Source organism: Anser brachyrhynchus (genome assembly GCF_964034855.1).
Source record: "Anser brachyrhynchus genome assembly, chromosome: 1".
Taxonomy (NCBI): Eukaryota; Metazoa; Chordata; class Aves; order Anseriformes; family Anatidae; genus Anser; species Anser brachyrhynchus.
The window spans coordinates 66,759,213-66,778,541 of NC_137694.1; the positions used below are offsets into that span (position 1 = coordinate 66,759,213).

Genomic DNA, 19,329 nt, shown 5'->3' on the forward strand with positions numbered 1-19,329 from the left:
CTTACGGTTCTGTTCCCGATTGCCAAGGTGCCAGCAGTCATATCTGTCCATCCACTCTCCCTTTCAAACTTAGCATGACCTCCTGATTCCCCTGTTTCGATAAACTTTCCCTCTTGTTTGCAGTGACCTCTACCCTCATGACTTGGTTGTATTCCTGGTGCCAGCCTGACACACCTGCATGCAGCTATAATCTTCTGCTGTCTACTACCCTGCTGGTGCTTCCTCACAAATACACCTCATGAGAAACATGAGGGCAGATACTCTCTGTCCCCAAGTGCAAAAATTAAGTTCTGAGTCTCTGGCAGAATCCACCCCAGTCACCATCCCCACGGGACTGGTTAATGTTTATGGGTGAGTCTCGTTTCCATTACTTTGCTCATGAGTAATTTTCTTTTGCTAGTACACACAGCCACAGCATACTTCTGTTTCTTCGCTTTACCTTAATTATTTCTTTTCATCCAAAGCTCTCAGAACACTTCATAAATACAACATAAACTGCAAAACTAATAACCCTTCTACCAGGTAGTAAAGACAATGAAAATATTATCTCTGTTTTATGAAAAGAGAAGCTGATGTTCAGAGAGAGAACAACTGTACAGGAAGAAATCTCTAGCCAATGAACTCTGCTTCTAAGATGACTTGGGATAATTTTAATGCTTCACATGTACCTTCCCAGGACATATTTAATTTTCAGCTAAATCAAGACACTTGTACAAGTCTATTAATCAGTAGAACTGCTTTAAAAATGACTACACTATATAGCTGTTCAATCATTTTGGAAACACCTGGAGCAGCTTAGGAAGTCATTGTCAGGGCCTGTACCCTGACAGCACTGACAGACCTTCCATGCCCTGAGCAGCCTCAGCAGGGACTCCCACCCTGCCCCTTGCTCCCTGTGTCCATTTAAGTTGGCTCCATTTAAGCTCCATCCTGGGCACCCAGGTCTGGCCTGAGCTCTGCTCTAGCTGTACGAGTCCACGGTGCTGTCATTCTCCCCTGGGCAGACCTTGGACCTGTGTTGCAGTCCTATCTCCAGCTGCTCCCCACTGGACTCCTGGCATGGACCCTGATCCTAATCCTTCTGGTGCTGGTGCTGCTATCAGCGCCTGATGCTGTCAGCCCTCTGGATCCCGCGGGTGTGACTGCACCCTGGTCAGAGGGCACTGCCCCTGCCTGCCCTGGGCTCGCGACGTGTCCTCTGTGGAGCAGCCCCGCTCTTGCTGCTCCCCGAAGCCCTTGTCCCCACAGCCAGGCCGCTCTCACACTGGAAATGCTGGGAAAGATCTTACAAGCACTTCAGTGCAGAGCCACGAGTCACCTTGGTCCAAACCCTTCTCGGCAGTAGTTTAAAAGTGGCTGCTGTCTCTGCAGTGAAGTGGCTGACATGCACTAACACAAGCTGTTGTGTTACTGCTTTCCAGAGACGAGCCAGCATTGATCCGGGGTGAGAGTTAATTGTGGTGGGAGTACCAAGCTGAATTCCCCCAGCTAGATCTGCCAAAGGGTGACTGAAGTTGGAGACAGGAAAGTTATAGCCTGAAGTTCACTTTGACTAAACCAAAAATATTTGAAACGCAACTGTCCTATCTATGGTAGAATTCCAAAATATAGTAATTACAGTTTATTAGCTTTTCCATAACATTTCAAGCAAGTTCTTTCAGGTTGCCTACACTGAGTCACTTTTTGGAAATAAACATTTTGGATCTAACCCTAAATGAGAAATCATTTCAGATTTGGTAATACAGACTGAGTTTTCAACTTCCTCCATGAACAGGCATCTGGAATGAAAATGTAGCTAGAAAATTCTGGCCTGCCCTTTCAGGCTGCTCAGGCTGCTTTTAAAGCTGAAAACCTCCAGGAAAGACAGCCGTTAGATTCCTTGCGGGCTGCCCTTCCCCCAGTGCCGAGAAGTAAACAAGTATGTTTAAGTCGACATAAACTAATTGGACACCTGATCCTACATTTGTCTGCATCCAGTATTGCTATGACGCTGCTGAGAAAGATGAGAAGGACCGGCAAGTAAGAAGGGGGCAGAGGTAAAGAGAACATCAGTTCGCAGGAGAAACGGGGGTAATATGCTGCTCTAGGCATTAATTTTACATAAACCAGAATCATACCTCTCAATCCAGTAACGCCCTAAAATAGCTTGCAGATCTTCCAAAGGACGGGGAAAATCCCACCCCAAAAAAGAGAGATGCTGCTTTTTCATTACCTACATAAAAAAAAAAGCTTGGAGACAAATTAATAAAATAAATAGTGGCTTCTTAATTACTCTCTCGAGTTTGTGAAACAGCAAGCAGGGAAGTCCTGCCCGCCTCGGCCCCGGTGCCCAAGGGGTGCACAGCGGTACATCTGCCCTGGAGCAGCAGATGCAGAGGTTGCATCAGTGAACGGTCCCTTCCCAGCCGATCCTCTCCTCTCCAGAGCGATGGATGCTGTTACCAGGCAACTCTGCAGTGCTGCCAGCTTTCCTAAAACAACCTCCAGCTGCAACTTCTATGGGCATCACAAGACCCAGACAAATAAGAGCCAGGACCAGCGGTCTGAGACACGAACGAGTTTGTTAATGTCTGTAATGTTTGCTGCACTTTCCAATTCAAAATGTAGAACATGTAGGATCTGTTCTTAGTGGTAATTGACAGGAGGTCATAGTAAACTTTCAAATCGGGGACAGATGTCTTAAAAACACTAAAAAAGACACGTACTGAGGAGTTACGAAGCTAAGTTAAAATGATATGATAGGTTATTTGAGAAAATACATTTCTTTCTTCCTATTTGCCATATGGTATCAGTACTTTCAGGATTCACTTTGTTAAGTGTTTCTCCCAACCATGAGAGCACACTTCACTTTTGAAAAAGAGGAAAGATAAGAGATTAATGGGTAACAACTGATTTCAGCAGGTGGGGCTCAACGAAGAGATATTAACTATTAGAAGGGCATGCAACGCTGAATCTGTGAGCAAAAAGATGCACTGCCAGGCAGACAGGATTTAATTGACCCATGCTGATGACAGCCTTCAGTATTTTCTCACAGATAATAACTGGTTGCAGAAAAGAAGAAGCCTTAGGCTTTTAACCGAACTGGTCACCTTAAAGCTATGAAATGCCCCACCCAGCACTAATTATTAGTATTATAACAGTAACAATGAAATAAAAAGTAACAGCTGTTATGATCTGGCTGCTGCCTTGCCAAGTCTGGCATTTTGCTCCACATGGAACAAAGAAAGAGGCGTAATCAATTCAAAATCACCCTTTGTTTCGGGAAGCTTTTGCCATTATTTAAGAAAAACTCAAGTTACTACAAGTTGTGGAAACAACTCTGCATTTCCAGTTTTCTGGTTTCCAGTGTTTGCACCTTACACAGTGGTTGTGGTTCAGTGGTGAAGGTTACAGCGGGAATTTGCTCACACTTCAATGCCATGCAATACCCCCAGCCGGACTGTAGCTACGAGTACCCCTGTAGTCTTCTTGCCTGTCTTCTACCATCCTTGCCTGTTGTTTATATGGGTTTTCATGCAGCCAAAGTAAGAGGCGAGTGCTTTAAAAAACAGTAGCTAGGATCACCAGCAGGGGGGTTCAAAATCAGGTGAGTCACCTCTTAGTAGTTCTATATTTAAAACAAAAAAATACATTTGATTCTGTCCCATGCTAAGTAAAATAGAAAGCAGAAGGTCATGCCTGGCCATCTGTTCAATGCACAGGCGGAAAGTGTTCACCTTCACACAACCAGGGGCTCTAATGACAGCCTGCCAAGAGCTAGAGGGAGCCCTGAGTTTGGGCTAATTGAAGGGAACTGCAGCCAGCTATCTTCATATTTAATAGGGGTGCACCGCTCGTGGAAATTACAAGCAAATTACAGGTTCCAGCATGTAATGGTCTAGCCAGATCCAAACAAAAGCACGTGGTGGTGAAGACGGAGCGCTGCATGCCGGGACCTTCACTCTCTGTGGCCCTCGTTGCCTTCTATATAGCTACGAAGTCCTGCAAAACTCCACAGCTTTCCTAGAAACCGTGCTTCCTTCAGCTGTGCTTATAATGCCTTTTATAACGTGCAACTCTGCTGTGTGCTTTTGCATGGATGTAAAGGTGTTTCTTTCGCTTCAAATCAAATCATAGGGCCTCACAGTTTCTAGCTCCAAGCCTCTCTAATGCTGCTAATCTCGTATTAACAACCTACTGACACAGAAGAGACCGCAGAAAAGACTGATTGCCAGCTCCCTGGCCCTGTGACCGCGTGCCGGTCAGATCTGGATTAATACTTGAGGCGATTTGCCTCAGGAGGCCTTCTCCAGGTGCCTGTAACTCTAAACTCTCCTTGAACTGCTTCGCAGGAGTGGGAGGAGGGGAACCTGTGATTTCACAGCTGATGAAGACACAAACAAGGCCCCTCTGCAACTCGCTTCATTTCTATTCCAGTATAAAATCAGGATGACCGCAAACAAAAATCCTAGATTTTAGACCGGAGGCAAGGAGCCAGGACACAACACCCATGACACAAAATCCACCGTGATGCTCCTTCTTAAGCAAGTTTGCTTGAATTTAGCTTTTCTGGTTACAATAAATGGTTATCCAGGAAGCAGGAGCACAGTCAAGTATGTTGACTTCCTCCAGTATTTTTGTAGGGGAATAGCCCTGCTGCGTAGGCTAATTCAGGTACAACAGTGACTCTTCCAGTTTAAAAACAGTGTGTGCCGTTCTCATTTAGGGAAGGCTGGAAAAACAGCGTCATTCTGATTTGGTGATGAGCGTCCGCACGTGACAGCTCAGTTTACCAGCCCAAACCGCCTCGCGCTTCGCTCCCCGTCCCGGCCGAACCTCCTGCATTTGCAACACCGTGCCTTGGTCCTACACAGCAGGAGGAGGCTGTGGGGCCGGCCGAGCAGCTGTGCTCGATGGCAGCGAGAAATAAGGGCCACGAACTGCACCTGGACTGCAAGGAGAGTGCCAGGGAAATGAAAGGAGGCCGCTGGGGCTTCGCTCCTCTGAGGCTGGAGGTCGAGCATCCCTCACCTCCCCTGGGACGGTTCTGTTGTGGAAGAATTTTGTTTGGCTCATCAACAGATTGCTAGTAAATGGGTAACTGTTCCTGAAGTTAAACAATTCTGTGCGTAACCATCTTCTGCAGGCCAGGGAACGGTAAGAGTTGGGCCTTCAAGGCACCACACTGTCCCCTCTAGGAAGAGGGATGAAGTACAAAAACATTCTGCCATGCCTTACAGAGACGTTAATTTTACCCATTATTATCATTATTAGAAGGCTACTTGTTCCACCATAGCTTCTTAACCAACCAGACTGCAACTGCTGCTTAGAGCAGCTCCTACCTCTCCCCTGCCCTTCTCTGCCTCTAACTTACCGCAGTGTTATTGCAGCTCATGTATCTTTCCATAGTTCTTTATTAATAAAGAGCATCTGCAAGAAAACAGGATCTGACTCACCCCGCCGCACAGCAGCTCCTGCTGCTTACTTTCCCACCTGAAACAACAATCCCACTTCCAAGTCCCTTCCATTGCCACAGTTCTCGTATCGCCTGTGCACCGCAGTGCTGTCCTTCTAAGGAACAGAATATTCTTGGCTGCTCTCCCCAAGAGACATTCTCGAACAAAATCTTTGCATATCGCAGACTCACCTCATTTTCATGCTATCTCGCTCCTTTTCAGCATCTCAGTGAGGAGGATTTGGTGAGTGTGAGGCTTTTTCAAAATTGATTCCTTATCCATATTTGGGAATTTGTGCTGGGCACTAGCTGGTACAAGCCAGAGTCTTCCCACAGTGCACTTTGGGACTTGTAGTTCCCAAAAAGGAATGTTGTTTTCCAAATTGCAGGAGCCAAGCAACAGTAACAGAAGCCCGAAAGGCCTTTATCCCCGCCTTTGCTTAACTGCTCAGCCCTGCCTTCTGCAACGTTTCTGTGCTGTGGCTTAAATGGGCTGAATTTGTCTGGGTCCTCTTCCACAGCTCGTAGCACAGCACACAAGCACGCACCGCCTTGCGAAAGCTGCTGCTGCTGCAGAGCACTCGTCCCATCACTGTGAGGTGCCAGCACTCGGTCCTGCCACCTGTAAGCAGCCACTTACAGAGCTAGTACCAATTTTTATGGATTCTCCCCACACTTTGTTCCCCATATCCAGCACTGAAATGGCATGGAAACTTCCTTTAAAAACTGTGCTTCACTCTTTTGCACTCTTTTGCATTAGTAACTTTGATTTATTTAATTAAATAATTATAGTAGGGGATCAGCATTTCAAAACAGTATAATAAATCCTGCCTCTTCTGTAGAGATTCATTTCTGAAGAGAGTTTTCACAGAGTGCAATAATTATTTTGCAACCAAGACACCCTATTGTTTTAAAATACCAGTTAAAGAAGAATGTGAAACATTTTATATTGTTGCCTGTAGGGTACTGATGGAGATACTGTTACGATTACCCAACTCCATTTAATAGTTTAATTTGCTTAAAGCAGCGGGCGCTGGGTAGCTGAAGAAAAGATGCCAGAGGAGCATAACCATTCCTGGGGGTGTTCAAGGAAAGGTTGGACGTGGTGCTCAGGGACATGGTAGTAGGGTGATGGTTGGACCAGATGATCTTGAAGGTCTTTCCCAACCTTAATGATTCTATAACCCGAGGAGAGGAAGGCACATGCCTGTCCAACACAGGATCCCGCTGGCAAAGCCGAGCTTCAGAGGGAGCCATGTGCGGGAGCACACAGGGAGCGCTCCCCCACTACCAGGCACTCCAAAGCCCTTCTCCCGCTGGCTGTTTATGCTGAGGAAAACCACAGGACCACGACTTTATCGCCTTGCTCCAAAGCAGCACCTGAAAACGCTTGAATAAGGCAGGCGGCAATGCTTGTGCTGCTGGTGACGCCTTGCGGCCGCTGAGGGGACAAAGCGGTGACCTTCGCGGGGCACCTTGACCCCCTGCTGCTTACGGCACCGAGGTGGAGGGTTGCTCTTTGGGTTTAGTCGTTCTCCCTTTGGCAGCCAGGCGAGTGAGAAGGGCTTCCCCTTCACTTGGTTTAACCCCTTTAACGCTTAGCACCGAGACAAAGCCAGAGACGTGCCCTGACCCCAAATAAAGCTGTCGCATGTAGGCACATGCTTGTGGCACGGCGGTCCTCTCTTGGGGCAGCACCTATCTCCAGGGTGCTGCTGAACGAGCGGCCCCGATAAACAACCCTGACAGGAACTACATTTCCCGGCGGGCGGCACAGAAGATGGCCGCCGGGGCACCCCTCGCGCCGCCGGGGGGCGGTGGCGGCCGCCTTCTGCCGGCCTCCCAGGGGGAGAGGGCGGCCCCTGGGTGCCCGGGCGGCTCCCCGTGTCCGTCCCACCCGAGGGGGGCTCGGGGGGGCGGTGGTGGCGGCGCTGGAGCCGGATCTGGGTGCGGACGGGCGGCGAGGCTCGGTCAGGGCGGCAGCCCGCCCGCCGCCGCCATGAGCGGTGTGCCGCCCGCCTGCTGGTCCCCGCTGCCGGCCCAGGCCGCCTCGCTGCTGGAGGAGGCGGCCGACCTGCTGGTGCTGCACCGCGACTTCGCCGCCGCCCTGGAGCGGTGTGAGGCGGGCTGCGGCAGCCTGGGGCCCGGCCCCGGCCCTGGCCCCGGCCCGGACACCGGCCCCGAGAGGTGCGAGGGGGGCGGCTCCGGGACGCGGGAGTAACTGCGGGCCTGCCCGCCGGGGTGTCCGGGGCTGCTCATGAGGGTGGTCCGCGGGTTTAGGGGCTTTCTGCGTTTAGTAAACGCAGTCTTCTGTATAAAAGACTCTGCATGCCTGTCATCCCTCAAACATACATAGAAACCTTCCCTGCATGGTCCTAGAGGTACAGACTGGGTGCACAGAGGGCTATCGAACTCCCCTTTTTGAGGGGGGGAAGAGGTGGAGGAGTGGGAAGGGAGGGGCAAACTGCTGGTACAGAACCATACAGTGCTAGCCAAAGTAGCTCGTAAGAAGGGATGCAATGGGAAATGTGGTTATAAGAAGCACTTACATGTCTGTCTTCGTTACCAGTTCTGCAGAAGTGAAGTGCTCCCTCTGTGTCGTGGGCATTCAGGCTCTGGCTGAGATGAACCGGTGGAGAGAAGTTCTGTCATGGCTCTTGCGGTATTACCACGTCCCTGAACGTCTGCCTCCAAAAATCCTGGAGCTGTGGTGAGTGTGGGTCTGTGGCTGCCGCGTGCAGAGGGCCTGTGTTAGTTAAGAGTGGGCCAGACTTGAATATTGTGTGATGTTTTCACCTTGCAGGTTGCAAGGATGAAAGTGAAACATGGGACCTGTTCTCACAAAGAAAAACAATAAAATAAAAAAAAACTGAGTTTGTTTCTTTTGCAGAATCTTTTTTTTTTTTTTTTAACTCCGGGTTCGTAATCAGGTGCTACACGTAGTGAGCCTGCTCTCGCTGCCATTGGGAACGTCTGGGCCAGTGTGTGCTGGAGCATGCCAGCTGGCAGCTTGAAGGGGATGAAGTACAAAAGGGGTGATTCTGAGAGAGAACTGCTCCCCTGGGAAGTGTCTCTGTACCTCAAGTGCAAACCTTGCTACATGCCGTGACCATAGCTACTTCTGGGTAGTAACTGCAAGCAATCTCAACTTTTACAATGCTACTGTTTTCTATTATTTCTTTCTTGTGTTGCAGTATCCTGTTGTATAGCAAAGTGGGAGAGCCCCAGGTGATGCTGGAGGTTGGCAGTAGCTGGCTGAGAGACCTAAGCAATAAGAGCCTTCCTGAGTATGGTTCATTGCTGGAGCTCTATCTGTTGCGTGTGTTGCTTCCACTTGGCCAATTTAAGGGGGCAGAAGAGCTCGTAGACAGCTGTGATGTTTTAAACAGTGAGCAGAAGCTAGCATTTCTCAAGTCCATTTGTGAATGCCAATGTCAGTGGACTCAACAGGAAGAGATGCACTCAACTGACAAAGAGGAGCAAGACAAAGCAACAGAGACTGTTTTGGGTAGGCTTTCCCTCACGTTTGTACTCCTTTTTTATTATTATTATTTTTTAATTTATTTAAAGTTTTAGAGATACACATATCTTAAAGATTACCAGAATAGTTCAATCTGGACTATGATTGGTCATCAACATCTGTGCATTCTGTGTCAGTACCTATGAACTGTCTGCCCTCTTCCTTATAGTCTGTGATGGTCTATTCCAGAAAATCTGTTTGTGCCATAGAGCTGTTGGTGAGATGGCTTTCACAAGCACTCAGGACTTTGCAGTGTGTACAGACCGCAAACTCTCACTGGCACATTAAGAGAAGTGAGTTCCAAAAGTAAAAGCTTTTGCAGGCCCTGTGATCATTGAAGCCATCTCATTTGCTGCTGTCTGAAACCAGAGTCAGAGCAGTGGCTTTGGAAAGAAGCAATGTAATCTCTTACCAGCCGTTCCATTGCTTTTTCTTCCTTAAGTATGGTTATATAGCGGTGGTGTCCTTTTACCAGTGAGATGGCAACCGAAGCCATCTTACAGAACACGTCCTTAAATGAGTGAGTGGCTTCAGTTCACATACAGTTGTGCAATGACTCTTCACATCTGGCTCTAACTGATTTGCAGTAGTACCTACCCAATCCTGTTCATCCCTCCCTAACAAAGGGTAGTGAGAATTAAGTGTGTATTAATAACGATGCCAGGCCATACCAGCCATGACGAAGTCCTGCTCGGTATCACTGAAGGAAATGGAAGACAATTATGTTTGCTGACAATTAAAAAACCTATTTAGTCTAACCAATGCTCAGAGATGAGAATTATTTTCCAGGTTCTAAAATGCTTAGTAATAAATTTATTATAGATAAAAAAAAAATGCAGAAAAAAAGCTGCGCCAAGGAAAACAAATCTAACTAGCCATCCTATAAAGGCACTTTGTTGGCTTTTTGTATTCTCTACTACTTCTGCAGTAGAAGTTGAGTCCATGTTGAAGAATCCACATCTGGCATTTAAAGCTCTGCTTCTCCAGCACTGTATATCACTTTATCTCCCAGGAGAGAAGCTGCAACTACTGTGGTATAAGTTGATGGCTTAAAAAATGTATGGAGAATTGTATCATAAAGTTGTACTGTTTCTCTGTTCCCTTTTTAAAACCACCAAAATAATAATAATAATAATGATAAAAACAAACAAACAAAAAAACAACAACAAAAAACACTAAAACCACAAAAACATCTCAGGCCAACTAAAATATGAATAGTCTTACCTTATTTATATTAATTTCCTAGTATCTGTATGATTTTTTTTTTAACTTTACCGTAACAGCTTCTCTGTTCTCATTTTCTAGGTGCTCTGTCCCAAAAACTCTTAACCATGTTGACATTGCTACGAAGAACACTCAGGTCCATGTCAAGCCACTTCTATTTACTTCCTTATAAAAAGATGCTCTTGGCTACTTTTCTGCTGTACCTTGTGGTAGTGAGATTAGATCCGGGTACGGTATTAAGATTTCCTTTTTTTTTTTTTTAATCCCTTAATGGTTACAGAAGAAAATTGTTGATTTTAATAGATTTGGTCTGTATGAATGTTTCATCTTTGGGAGACACAAAAACTGGCTAGGAACTTATTATTTGGGCTTGATTCAAACGCTTCCAGTTGCAATCCATCTAGAAAGATGCAGCTCTACCAGAGTCCGTTTTCTGTTAACCGTAATTCCATCCTCAGTTCCTTCCAACAGCCGAGGCACTGGCTGCGAGAGGCAGGCTGGGCTGTCCTAGACTCAGCCTCTGCCACCTTGAGGTGCTATGAGGTGAATGTCTCTTGGAAGATTGATTGCCTCCTAGGGCTGTCCTGCCAGGAAAGCGGAGACTTGCCCAGGGCAGCAGTGTAGTCATGCTTTTGAGCTGCTTGTGCTGGAGCCTTGCAAGCGGTGGCTGGAGCTGTCACTGAAGAACGGGCTGGTCCCATGACATAGATCTGGCTGCTGGGGCGTGGAGGGGGTGGGTGTTTTCTTTGGCTGGAGACACTCCTTCTGCTGGGTGGTGGGCACTCCGTGGCTATTCTGCAGATAGTCCACTGGAAAATACTGAAGAAACCTTGCCAGGGATGGGAGTAGTGCCTGGGGTGAAGGACCAAGTACTGAACTGAGCAGGAGGAAATAAGATGTCTAGGTTTCCATTAACTCTAGTTGGATTAGTTCTTTCTCAGTATGTTTGGTATTTCTTGGCCTTTCATTATAAAAGGTAAAACTGTCTTGCTTTGTGTTTTGTTCCACAGCTTCTCCCACATCATTGCCATTCCTTTGCAAACTGGTCCAGCTCTTCCGACAGGCTTGGGCAGCTGTATTGTCTCCAATCCATAGGCCTCCAATTCAGGATTAAGTGTATTCCACCGCAGAACATGTTTTTCTCTGCTGCTGCGGAAGTGTCATCTTGTCTCGAGGACTTCATGAGGCTCTTCAAGGACTGTTGAGATCTGTGTCCTGATGGAGATGACTACCTGTGAACTCCCGTGTAGCAGTACCTTCCTTTCTTCAGACGGGGAACGGTGGTATATGAATTTTGAAACCACGCCAAGTATCTCTGACATTTTCTTGTCTGTTAAGCACCAGTCCAACTCTAGGGTAAAGCCACGCCTTCCATAATCTATAACTGATTAAGGCGCTCATTTGGATGTAGCTCTTGAGTGAGAGTTGTGTGAACGGTTAGGAAGCATGCTCCCTGAGATGTTTTGGAAGAAGGTTCCATCCTTGCAAATACCAGGCAGTTCACTGAACAACTGAAATCACATTCCTGGAAGCGTGACTGTGAAAGGCAGTGGATTACCAGTAATTAGGGGAATATTCTGTTTGGCCTGAAGACATCTAAAATGCCAGGTTCATCCAGCCTGGGATGTAGGACAAGCCTGTGGAAGAAAAACGCTGCAGAAAATGAAGCCTGTTGCATTTTGAACGCCATGGTTTCTCTTGTGACTGATACCTCCTCATACAGGCGCCCTTGATTTTAGTCATATCTAAGCCAGAAAACCTAGGTGGTGTGCCACGAATACTGTGGTGCTGCACCTACTGTTCTTAAATGCAAATGACAGTGCTTTATGCTTGCCTGATGTGCAGTAATCCTTAGGAGCACGTGGCAGTGGTAAGGAAATAGATTTATTTTTTTAAACTGTATTCCATGTTATTGTCTAGTTGAACAACTGAAGTTGTTGCATTGTTTTATTCTTTCCCTACCTCTTGCTTTGTTTATGCAGATGTCAGAAAGTCTGTGTGTGTCTAGAACCCATCTTCCCACCCCTACATCCAAAGTCCTGATTTACATGGTAACCATTTAGCAATGTCCTATCATTCACAACAAAAGCTTATTAAGAGGTAGAAAGAGATTTCTCTGAGATCCCCCAAACCTTCCCAAAACTGTAGCAAGAAAATTGCTGTATTTGCAGGTGGTTTGTTAGCAGACTGACCCCGTTTCTGACCACCTGGGGCAGAGACTGGAGATTTGCAGTAAAACAATTAATTTCTTCTCCATCCACCTATCATAGATTGACAGTGAGTAATGCCAAAGGAGAGAGTGAAGATTATTTAAATATTGCTTCTGCTGAAGCAAACTATGTGTGCTGGAGAGAACAGCTTAGAGGCACGGAGCCGTTGTGGCAAACGTAGGCAGCCTTCCTAGCATCTGTGCCAAGAGGATTCGGGCTCGCTGACGTCAGTCAAAATTACAAAATGGGAAACAAAGCCACCTTTCTGGCAGGCAAATCCTATCCAACACACCAAACTTGTGAAAAGTAGCCTGTATGTATCCCACTGCAGTGTATTACAACAGTAGCCCCCTTCAAATGGATTGTTTGTCTCTAGCAATAGCTATACGCTGAGGTGGCAGCTATTTCTGTTTTATGTACAAGGAGAGCAGCCTGTTGGTGTCATTATGCTGTGTGCCCTCTGCTAAAATAATTTTGTCTAGTTCTTGAGTTATCCCAATAGATATCCCCTCCTTGAGTTATCCCCTCCCCTCAACGTTTTTGTTTCCAGTAGGACTTTACATCAGGATAAGCAGCACATAACTTTTTAATATGGTGAAGCATTATTACTTATATACTCTGTATATAGGGAAGAGCTGCTCTTGATACTGCGAGGTGATTTTTGTAATCCAGCTGTCAGTGTGGTTACAGCTCCTTGCAACCAACACTTGACAGGAAAACCAGGTAGAGTCAAACACAGAGGGTCTGGCTGGAGTTGAGTTCTTCCAGAAAGTGACTAGGTTGTATCTACTGGCCACTTACTTTGTAAGGCCTTGCTCTACATACTTTATATTAATAAATAAGTTAATAATAAGTTAATAAAATAGTAAACTTCCCTCTGAAGTCAGGTCAAATTGTTAACAACACTTGACTGTTTACCTAAAAAACATATGTTTGCTCCAGATTTGAGTTAATACTTTCAGTTAAATGGCAGAGCTGCCTGTTTTGGGGCTTGGGATCAGTGGTCTGCACAGACCATATGTTATTTTTAAAAATTCTGATAAATATCACAGCCACTCGTTAACCAGAACTTTAACCTTCAACTTGATTTTAATTGCAGGTTAGCAACCTTCACTTCTTTTGAGTACTGCTGATTTTGCATTTGTATTGTATTTAGTTCATCATGAGAGGGAAGAAGGCAGAAATGAGCAATCTGTTTATTTTGCAATTAATACTAAGCCTGCAATATTTAATTTTCACAATAAAATGACTAATTATTTACCTCATTGTAGAGTTGCTTATTTGCGCTATGATTAAGTGTATCAAAGCTTTTGTATTTAATGTCTTGACACTAGAGATTTTTGAAATAATTTCTGGAGATGTTTCAGTATGTGTCTGCATTGTATGGGCATATATGAATTAAGCAGAGGACTTGTTAATTAAGTAGAAACAGGTCTGCATTTTCATAGGAGTTCAGAGAGTGATAGTTACTTTCCGTGAAAGATGCAGCATATATATTTTTAATATTTAAGTGTCTCTGTGTACCTTGGGATGGCCAAGATCAGTACTACTGAGAATAAAGTACCTGTTACTTATCTTTAGCTGCGTTTTTTCTCTGTGCTGTCATTCTAACATGGAGGGAAAAGACGTAGCCGTGCATAGTTCCACAGGAATCCTACGATTTAAGGCTTGTTCAGAGAGAATGTGCGTGCCCGCCATGTGTATGTGAACTTACTGCTCGTATCTCCAGAAGTACGAGCAAATGATAGTTTTTTGCTTTTTTTTTTTCATCCTCTTGCTGGATGCAAAGAACTTGTATTGGCACATACTGTAGGCAGCTGAAGGGTTGAAGAACAGTTGTCTATGATCAGCTAAACAGGTGTCGCAAAGAAAAGAAGGCCAGGAGATAATCCTATGTATTTTGTCCACAGATGATGAAATAGCCGATCAAGTGGAACTCCTTACAGTCTAACCTGTTCCCCAACTCATTTCAATCAGGGGAAGTTACGCAAGGTGACTGCAGCTGAATGGAGGACACAGTCACCTTTGTCAGAAAGACACAAAAATGCCACCTTTTGAAAGTATTAGTGAAGAAATTCTGAAATGATTACTCTTTAAAATGAGATTCCAATAGCATATTCACCAGTTGTAAGCATTTTAAGGAAGGAAAACAGTTATTTGTGAAGACATGCCTTATCTCTTAAAATACTGGCTGCTAACATAGCTGCAACTTTTTTTTAATTTATTTTTTAACTAATATTTAGTATGGAGAACTAACTGGGAAGACTTTCTTAACAACAGACTATAGGGCTGGGTGAAAGCAGACTACTGGTGTAACTGGAGCGGGTGCCATGGGAAGGTTGCCTGGGAGAGATTGTGACCTCTCCTCCCTACACTATGATGCTGCAGGCCCCCACCAGCAAAGAAAGAATGCGCTGCCCCCCTTGCATCAGGTTGCCTGTACAACAGTAGAAACATCAGTAACCACCGCTTCTGCATCCAATCCAGAAAAGAAACACACAGGAGAAACCATGGTAAGAAAAGAATCGGGTTATTTTATGAGATAAGGAACAATGAGTCTGGCCTTTGTTTCCTCACTACTCTGGTCAAGGTCTGAGTGAAGGTGGGAAGGCTGAAGGGACTTTCTTGCTTCAGCGTTAGAACCGTGACTAAAGGAGGGGGACCAAAGATGGATGTTCACAATCTGTGGTCTTTCTAGGCATCTCTACATTTTTTGAGTAGCCTAAACCAGGGAAAATCTGTAATTCTTGTATGGTGTCCAAGATTTTGCAATTGAGAGGTTGGGTGAATCTCATTAAAAGCCTGTCAAGCCTGGTTTCAAAAGCAGTTCTTGAGAAATGAAAAAACTACCACAACCTCTTGTGAGGTTAGTAAGCACTAGGAGAACCTCTCTTAGCGTTTGTTTCTAGTCCTGTTTCTCCTCAAGCACGCAGAGGCATGTTTTGTTTGTTTGTTTGGTTTCGTTTTTTCCCCCTTATGGAACAATGCTACAAATAGATGCAGGTGGCACAATAATGAAATTAATTGCATAATGACAATTACCGTGCTAAAGTATTTTCGAATTTGCGTAACTTTGGTCTCCTTATTGCTTTTTACTTGATCCTAATTTCAATCAGTGCCACAGTGGTACACTTAGATTACAAATTGATGGGTTTCTGTGACTGCAGAAAACGCTATTTCCCTAGATTGCATAGTCAGTTTTGAGAATCTAGTAGAAAACTCCTCCAATAAGAGTCAACTTTTCTTAAATTGAATTAAAATTGCCCGGGGAATGAGCTGAAACAATCAGGAGTTGAATGAATTAAGCTACTAAGGACACTTTAATTCCAGTTACTTTAATTTCTATGAATTTATTTGTTTTGCACCTAACACACATTCAATAGAAGGTTAGTGATTAGAAGATACTTCATTCCCTTTGCTTTCTCTATATGTCAGTAAGGCAGCATAGCTGTACCTTGTCCCAGACAACTGGATTTGGCTGCTATTCCTCATCTGGGACCTACTATAGTTTATTTTATATATTTATATATAGTTTTTCTATCTGTATGGGCTTATAAGCATTTACACATAGGCCATGTACATACTCTACATCATGTGTAGACACAGTTGCAAATCTCTAGTTGTTGTCCTTAGTGTTTCTTTCTGCACACGACAAAATATTTATCTACCTATTTTTAAATAAGTGTTAGAACATTTTTTGTTAATTCCAGCCTTGTGGAAATTTTTTGTAATCATTGGTTTATTTGGGGTTTCAGATAGAATCAATTTATAGGCTGTTAGGATGCTCGTCGTTTCTTCTCACCGTTCCCCTTATTTTCCCACTATAGCGTGAGTGCATCTCTGTTCACATTGGCCAAGCTGGAGTTCAAATTGGCAATGCGTGTTGGGAACTCTTCTGTCTGGAACACAGCATTCAGCCAGATGGCACCTTCAGCGACCCACCCAGCAATGACGACTCTTTTGCCACATTTTTCAGAGAGACGAGCACTAAAAAATACGTACCCCGGGCTATTATGGTGGACCTAGAACCAACGGTAGTAGGTCAGTATGGAACCAATCTTGGAAAATTGAAATGAATTAACTCTTCTGTGTGGCAAAGCTCAGATCACTGAATAGCAGGACTCTCCCTTATCTTTAGGGATGATCCTGACCTCCAGGTAGAATATTCAAAGTTTTTAATAGCAAATATTACTAAAATATGTTATTCTCAATTGAAATGATCATAAAATCATAGAATGGTTTGGGTTGGAAGGGATCTTAAAGATCATCTAATTCCAATCCCCCTTCCATGGGCAGGGACACCTTCAACTAGACGAAAACTGATTCTGTCATGGATGCCTTAACTAATAATACAATCAAAAGTTTACTATTGTCTAAACCCACACTGGTTATGAGTACAATTTAACCTACTTAAAGAGGTTCCTTTCTAGTCTTTTTGTGTGTGTGTGTGTGATTTTATTTTTCTTCTGCTAACTGTGGAAAATCCTTTCTTCATATTCATATGTAAGACAGGAGCATGGAGAATCAGAAAGCACGAGTGTCCTGAAAGATGTTTTACTCTTGCAAATCTTTTCTAATAATTCACCTGAGGGTTCTCTTCTAAGCTTGTACATTTTCTCTGTTGTTCAGATGAAGTGCGGACTGGCACCTACCGGCAGCTTTTCCACCCAGAACAGCTGATCACTGGAAAAGAAGATGCAGCAAATAATTATGCACGTGGCCACTACTCCATTGGCAAAGACAAAATTGACATGGCATTAGATCGTATCCGCAAACTGGTATGCACTATTACATTGGAAGCAAGACACTTGGTGGGTGGGAGGGGATGTAACGTCATACATTTTTTTTGATAGTGGCTCTCATTTTGTTTTTACTACTGTCATTGGCTCAGAACAGAAAAATGTGTTTACTCAATGTCCAAGCTTAGTTTTCATATGAGTGGAAGACTTAAATGGAAAACCTCAAATATTGCTGTACCATTGTTATTGTTAGGAAAATATATATATATATATATATATATTGCTCTAGTGATACACTAGCTTGAGATTTATAGGGGAAAACAGATGATGTGGATTTTCTGGTAAAACTGCTAACTGTTTTGCTGTGCATCCATACGGGTATTGCTGTTTCTATCTGAGGTGTAATTTAAGATATGCTCACTTATTCTTTCACTTTTCCTGTTGTTTTTTCAGGCTGATGCCTGTTCTGGACTGCAGGGATTCTTGATCTTCCATAGCTTTGGTGGAGGCACTGGCTCTGGCTTTACCTCCTTGCTGATGGAGCGCCTCTCTGTGGATTACGGAAAGAAGTCCAAACTAGAGTTTGCCATCTACCCAGCCCCTCAGGTCTCCACTGCTGTGGTGGAACCATACAATTCTATCCTCACCACACACACCACCTTGGAACACTCAGACTGTGCTTTTATGGTGGACAATGAGGCTATCTATGATATCTGCCACCGAAACCTGGACATTGAGCGCCCAACTTACACTAACCTCAACCGCCTCATCAGCCAGATTGTCTCCTCCATTACTGCGTCACTGCGCTTTGATGGTGCCCTCAACGTGGATCTGACAGAATTCCAGACAAACCTGGTTCCCTACCCACGCATCCACTTCCCCTTAGTGACCTACGCCCCCATCATCTCTTCTGACAGAGCATATCACGAGCAGCTCTCGGTGGCTGAAATCACCAGCTCCTGCTTTGAGCCCAACAACCAAATGGTGAAGTGTGACCCACGACACGGGAAGTACATGGCTTGCTGCATGCTCTATCGAGGTGATGTAGTTCCCAAAGATGTCAATGTAGCAATTGCTGCCATCAAGACCAACAGGTCCCTCCAGTTTGTTGACTGGTGTCCAACGGGCTTCAAGGTGAGAAGGGCTGCCATGAGCTTCTCTTTCATGTTTTAAGAGCAAGTTCATTTTAGCTGAAAACTTGCATTTAAAGTTTTAGATCTTGCATGCTTTTCACTAGTGAGAAGAATGAACTTAAGAAAGGTGTGTGTGTATAAAATGCGCCCTTTCTCCTAATGACATCCCACTGACACAGACTTATAAACCTTTAAGTAAATGGGAGCATATATACTATTTTTATATTCATTACTGGGACAATGTCAACCCTGTAAGACTCTAAACTTAAAATATTGGATTCTAAAAGAAAGATTAAGGTAAGGCTTACATTCTAAAGACACTGCTGAGAGTGTCCTTGATGAGATTTAAAAAAAAAAAAAACAACAAAAAACAGTATCAATAATACATTGTTGGTAAGTGAAACATTTCTACAGTATCTCCATGAACAGACACTTTTGCCAATTTTGTCAAGCATATCAACACATTTTTGTGTTTTTCTTCATTGAGAATCCTGTTCTGGTCAGTGGCTCTTTATTTTACTTGGGTCTTGGGTGAGAGTAGGAACTGACTTGCACACAAAACATATCTTGAATGACATTAGACTTGACAGGGATTTCACCAACATAATTTGGATTTTTCCTTACTTTTTTTTTTCTTCCACTCAGCAGTGGCTCTACAATTTTCTTAACCTGTTTATTGTCTCTTTTTATCCTTTTTCTTGTAACTCTTTTTTTGCAAATGTCTTTTTTACTGTTGTTTGCAGGTTGGGATCAACTATCAGCCTCCCACAGCTACGCCAGGAGGAGACCTTGCCCAAGTCGAGCGAGCGGTCTGCATGCTGAGTAATACCACAGCCATTGCAGAGGCCTGGGCAAGGCTCGACCACAAATTTGATCTTATGTATGCCAAGAGAGCGTTTGTGCACTGGTATGTAAGTGAAGGCATGGAGGAAGAAGAATTTGCAGAAGCCCGAGAAGACTTGTCTGCCCTGGAGAAGGACTATGAGGAAGTAGCAACCGATTCATTTGAGGAAGAAAACGATGCAGGGCAACCTTAAAATTTAATCTGTCTTTTCCTGTGCATAAGATT

At 44.5% G+C, this 19,329-nt stretch overlaps 3 protein-coding genes across 6 annotated transcripts in view; 2 read left to right on the top strand and 1 right to left on the bottom strand.

Annotated features, from left to right (window-relative positions):
* The window catches only part of MICAL3 (microtubule associated monooxygenase, calponin and LIM domain containing 3), a 182,415-nt gene extending 176,637 nt beyond the window's left edge, over nucleotides 1–5,778 (bottom strand). Inside the window, exon 1 of one of the 2 annotated variants that reach the window (XM_080600102.1) lies at nucleotides 5,627–5,778. The gene's annotated coding sequence lies outside the window, so the exon portion shown is untranslated. The remainder of the gene's footprint in view (nucleotides 1–5,626) is intronic. The other variant, XM_080600104.1, reaches the window with a different exon arrangement.
* A 1,421-nt stretch (nucleotides 5,779–7,199) lies between these two features.
* PEX26 (peroxisomal biogenesis factor 26) lies at nucleotides 7,200–13,964 on the top strand. Of its 2 annotated transcripts, none has more exons than XM_080600451.1 (5): nucleotides 7,200–7,621; nucleotides 8,004–8,144; nucleotides 8,629–8,942; nucleotides 10,260–10,406; nucleotides 11,189–13,964. In XM_080600451.1, the coding sequence occupies exons 1-5, from the start codon at nucleotides 7,215–7,217 to the stop codon at nucleotides 11,290–11,292; spliced, it is 1,113 nt and encodes a 370-aa protein (XP_080456577.1). In that variant the 5' UTR covers nucleotides 7,200–7,214; the 3' UTR covers nucleotides 11,293–13,964. The 2 variants fall into 2 exon arrangements, with proteins under 2 accessions (XP_080456577.1, XP_080456578.1); XM_080600452.1 differs by having other exon boundaries at nucleotides 10,260–10,314.
* LOC308198250 (tubulin alpha-2 chain) lies at nucleotides 11,189–19,325 on the top strand. 2 transcript variants are annotated; one of them, XM_080600361.1, is made up of 6 exons: nucleotides 11,189–12,048; nucleotides 14,669–14,901; nucleotides 16,216–16,429; nucleotides 17,018–17,166; nucleotides 17,581–18,261; nucleotides 19,004–19,325. In XM_080600361.1, the coding sequence occupies exons 2-6, from the start codon at nucleotides 14,719–14,721 to the stop codon at nucleotides 19,295–19,297; spliced, it is 1,521 nt and encodes a 506-aa protein (XP_080456487.1). In that variant the 5' UTR covers nucleotides 11,189–12,048; nucleotides 14,669–14,718; the 3' UTR covers nucleotides 19,298–19,325. The 2 variants fall into 2 exon arrangements, with proteins under 2 accessions (XP_080456487.1, XP_080456488.1); XM_080600362.1 differs by having other exon boundaries at nucleotides 11,910–12,048; nucleotides 14,777–14,901.
* Nucleotides 19,326–19,329: the final 4 nt, after the last annotated feature.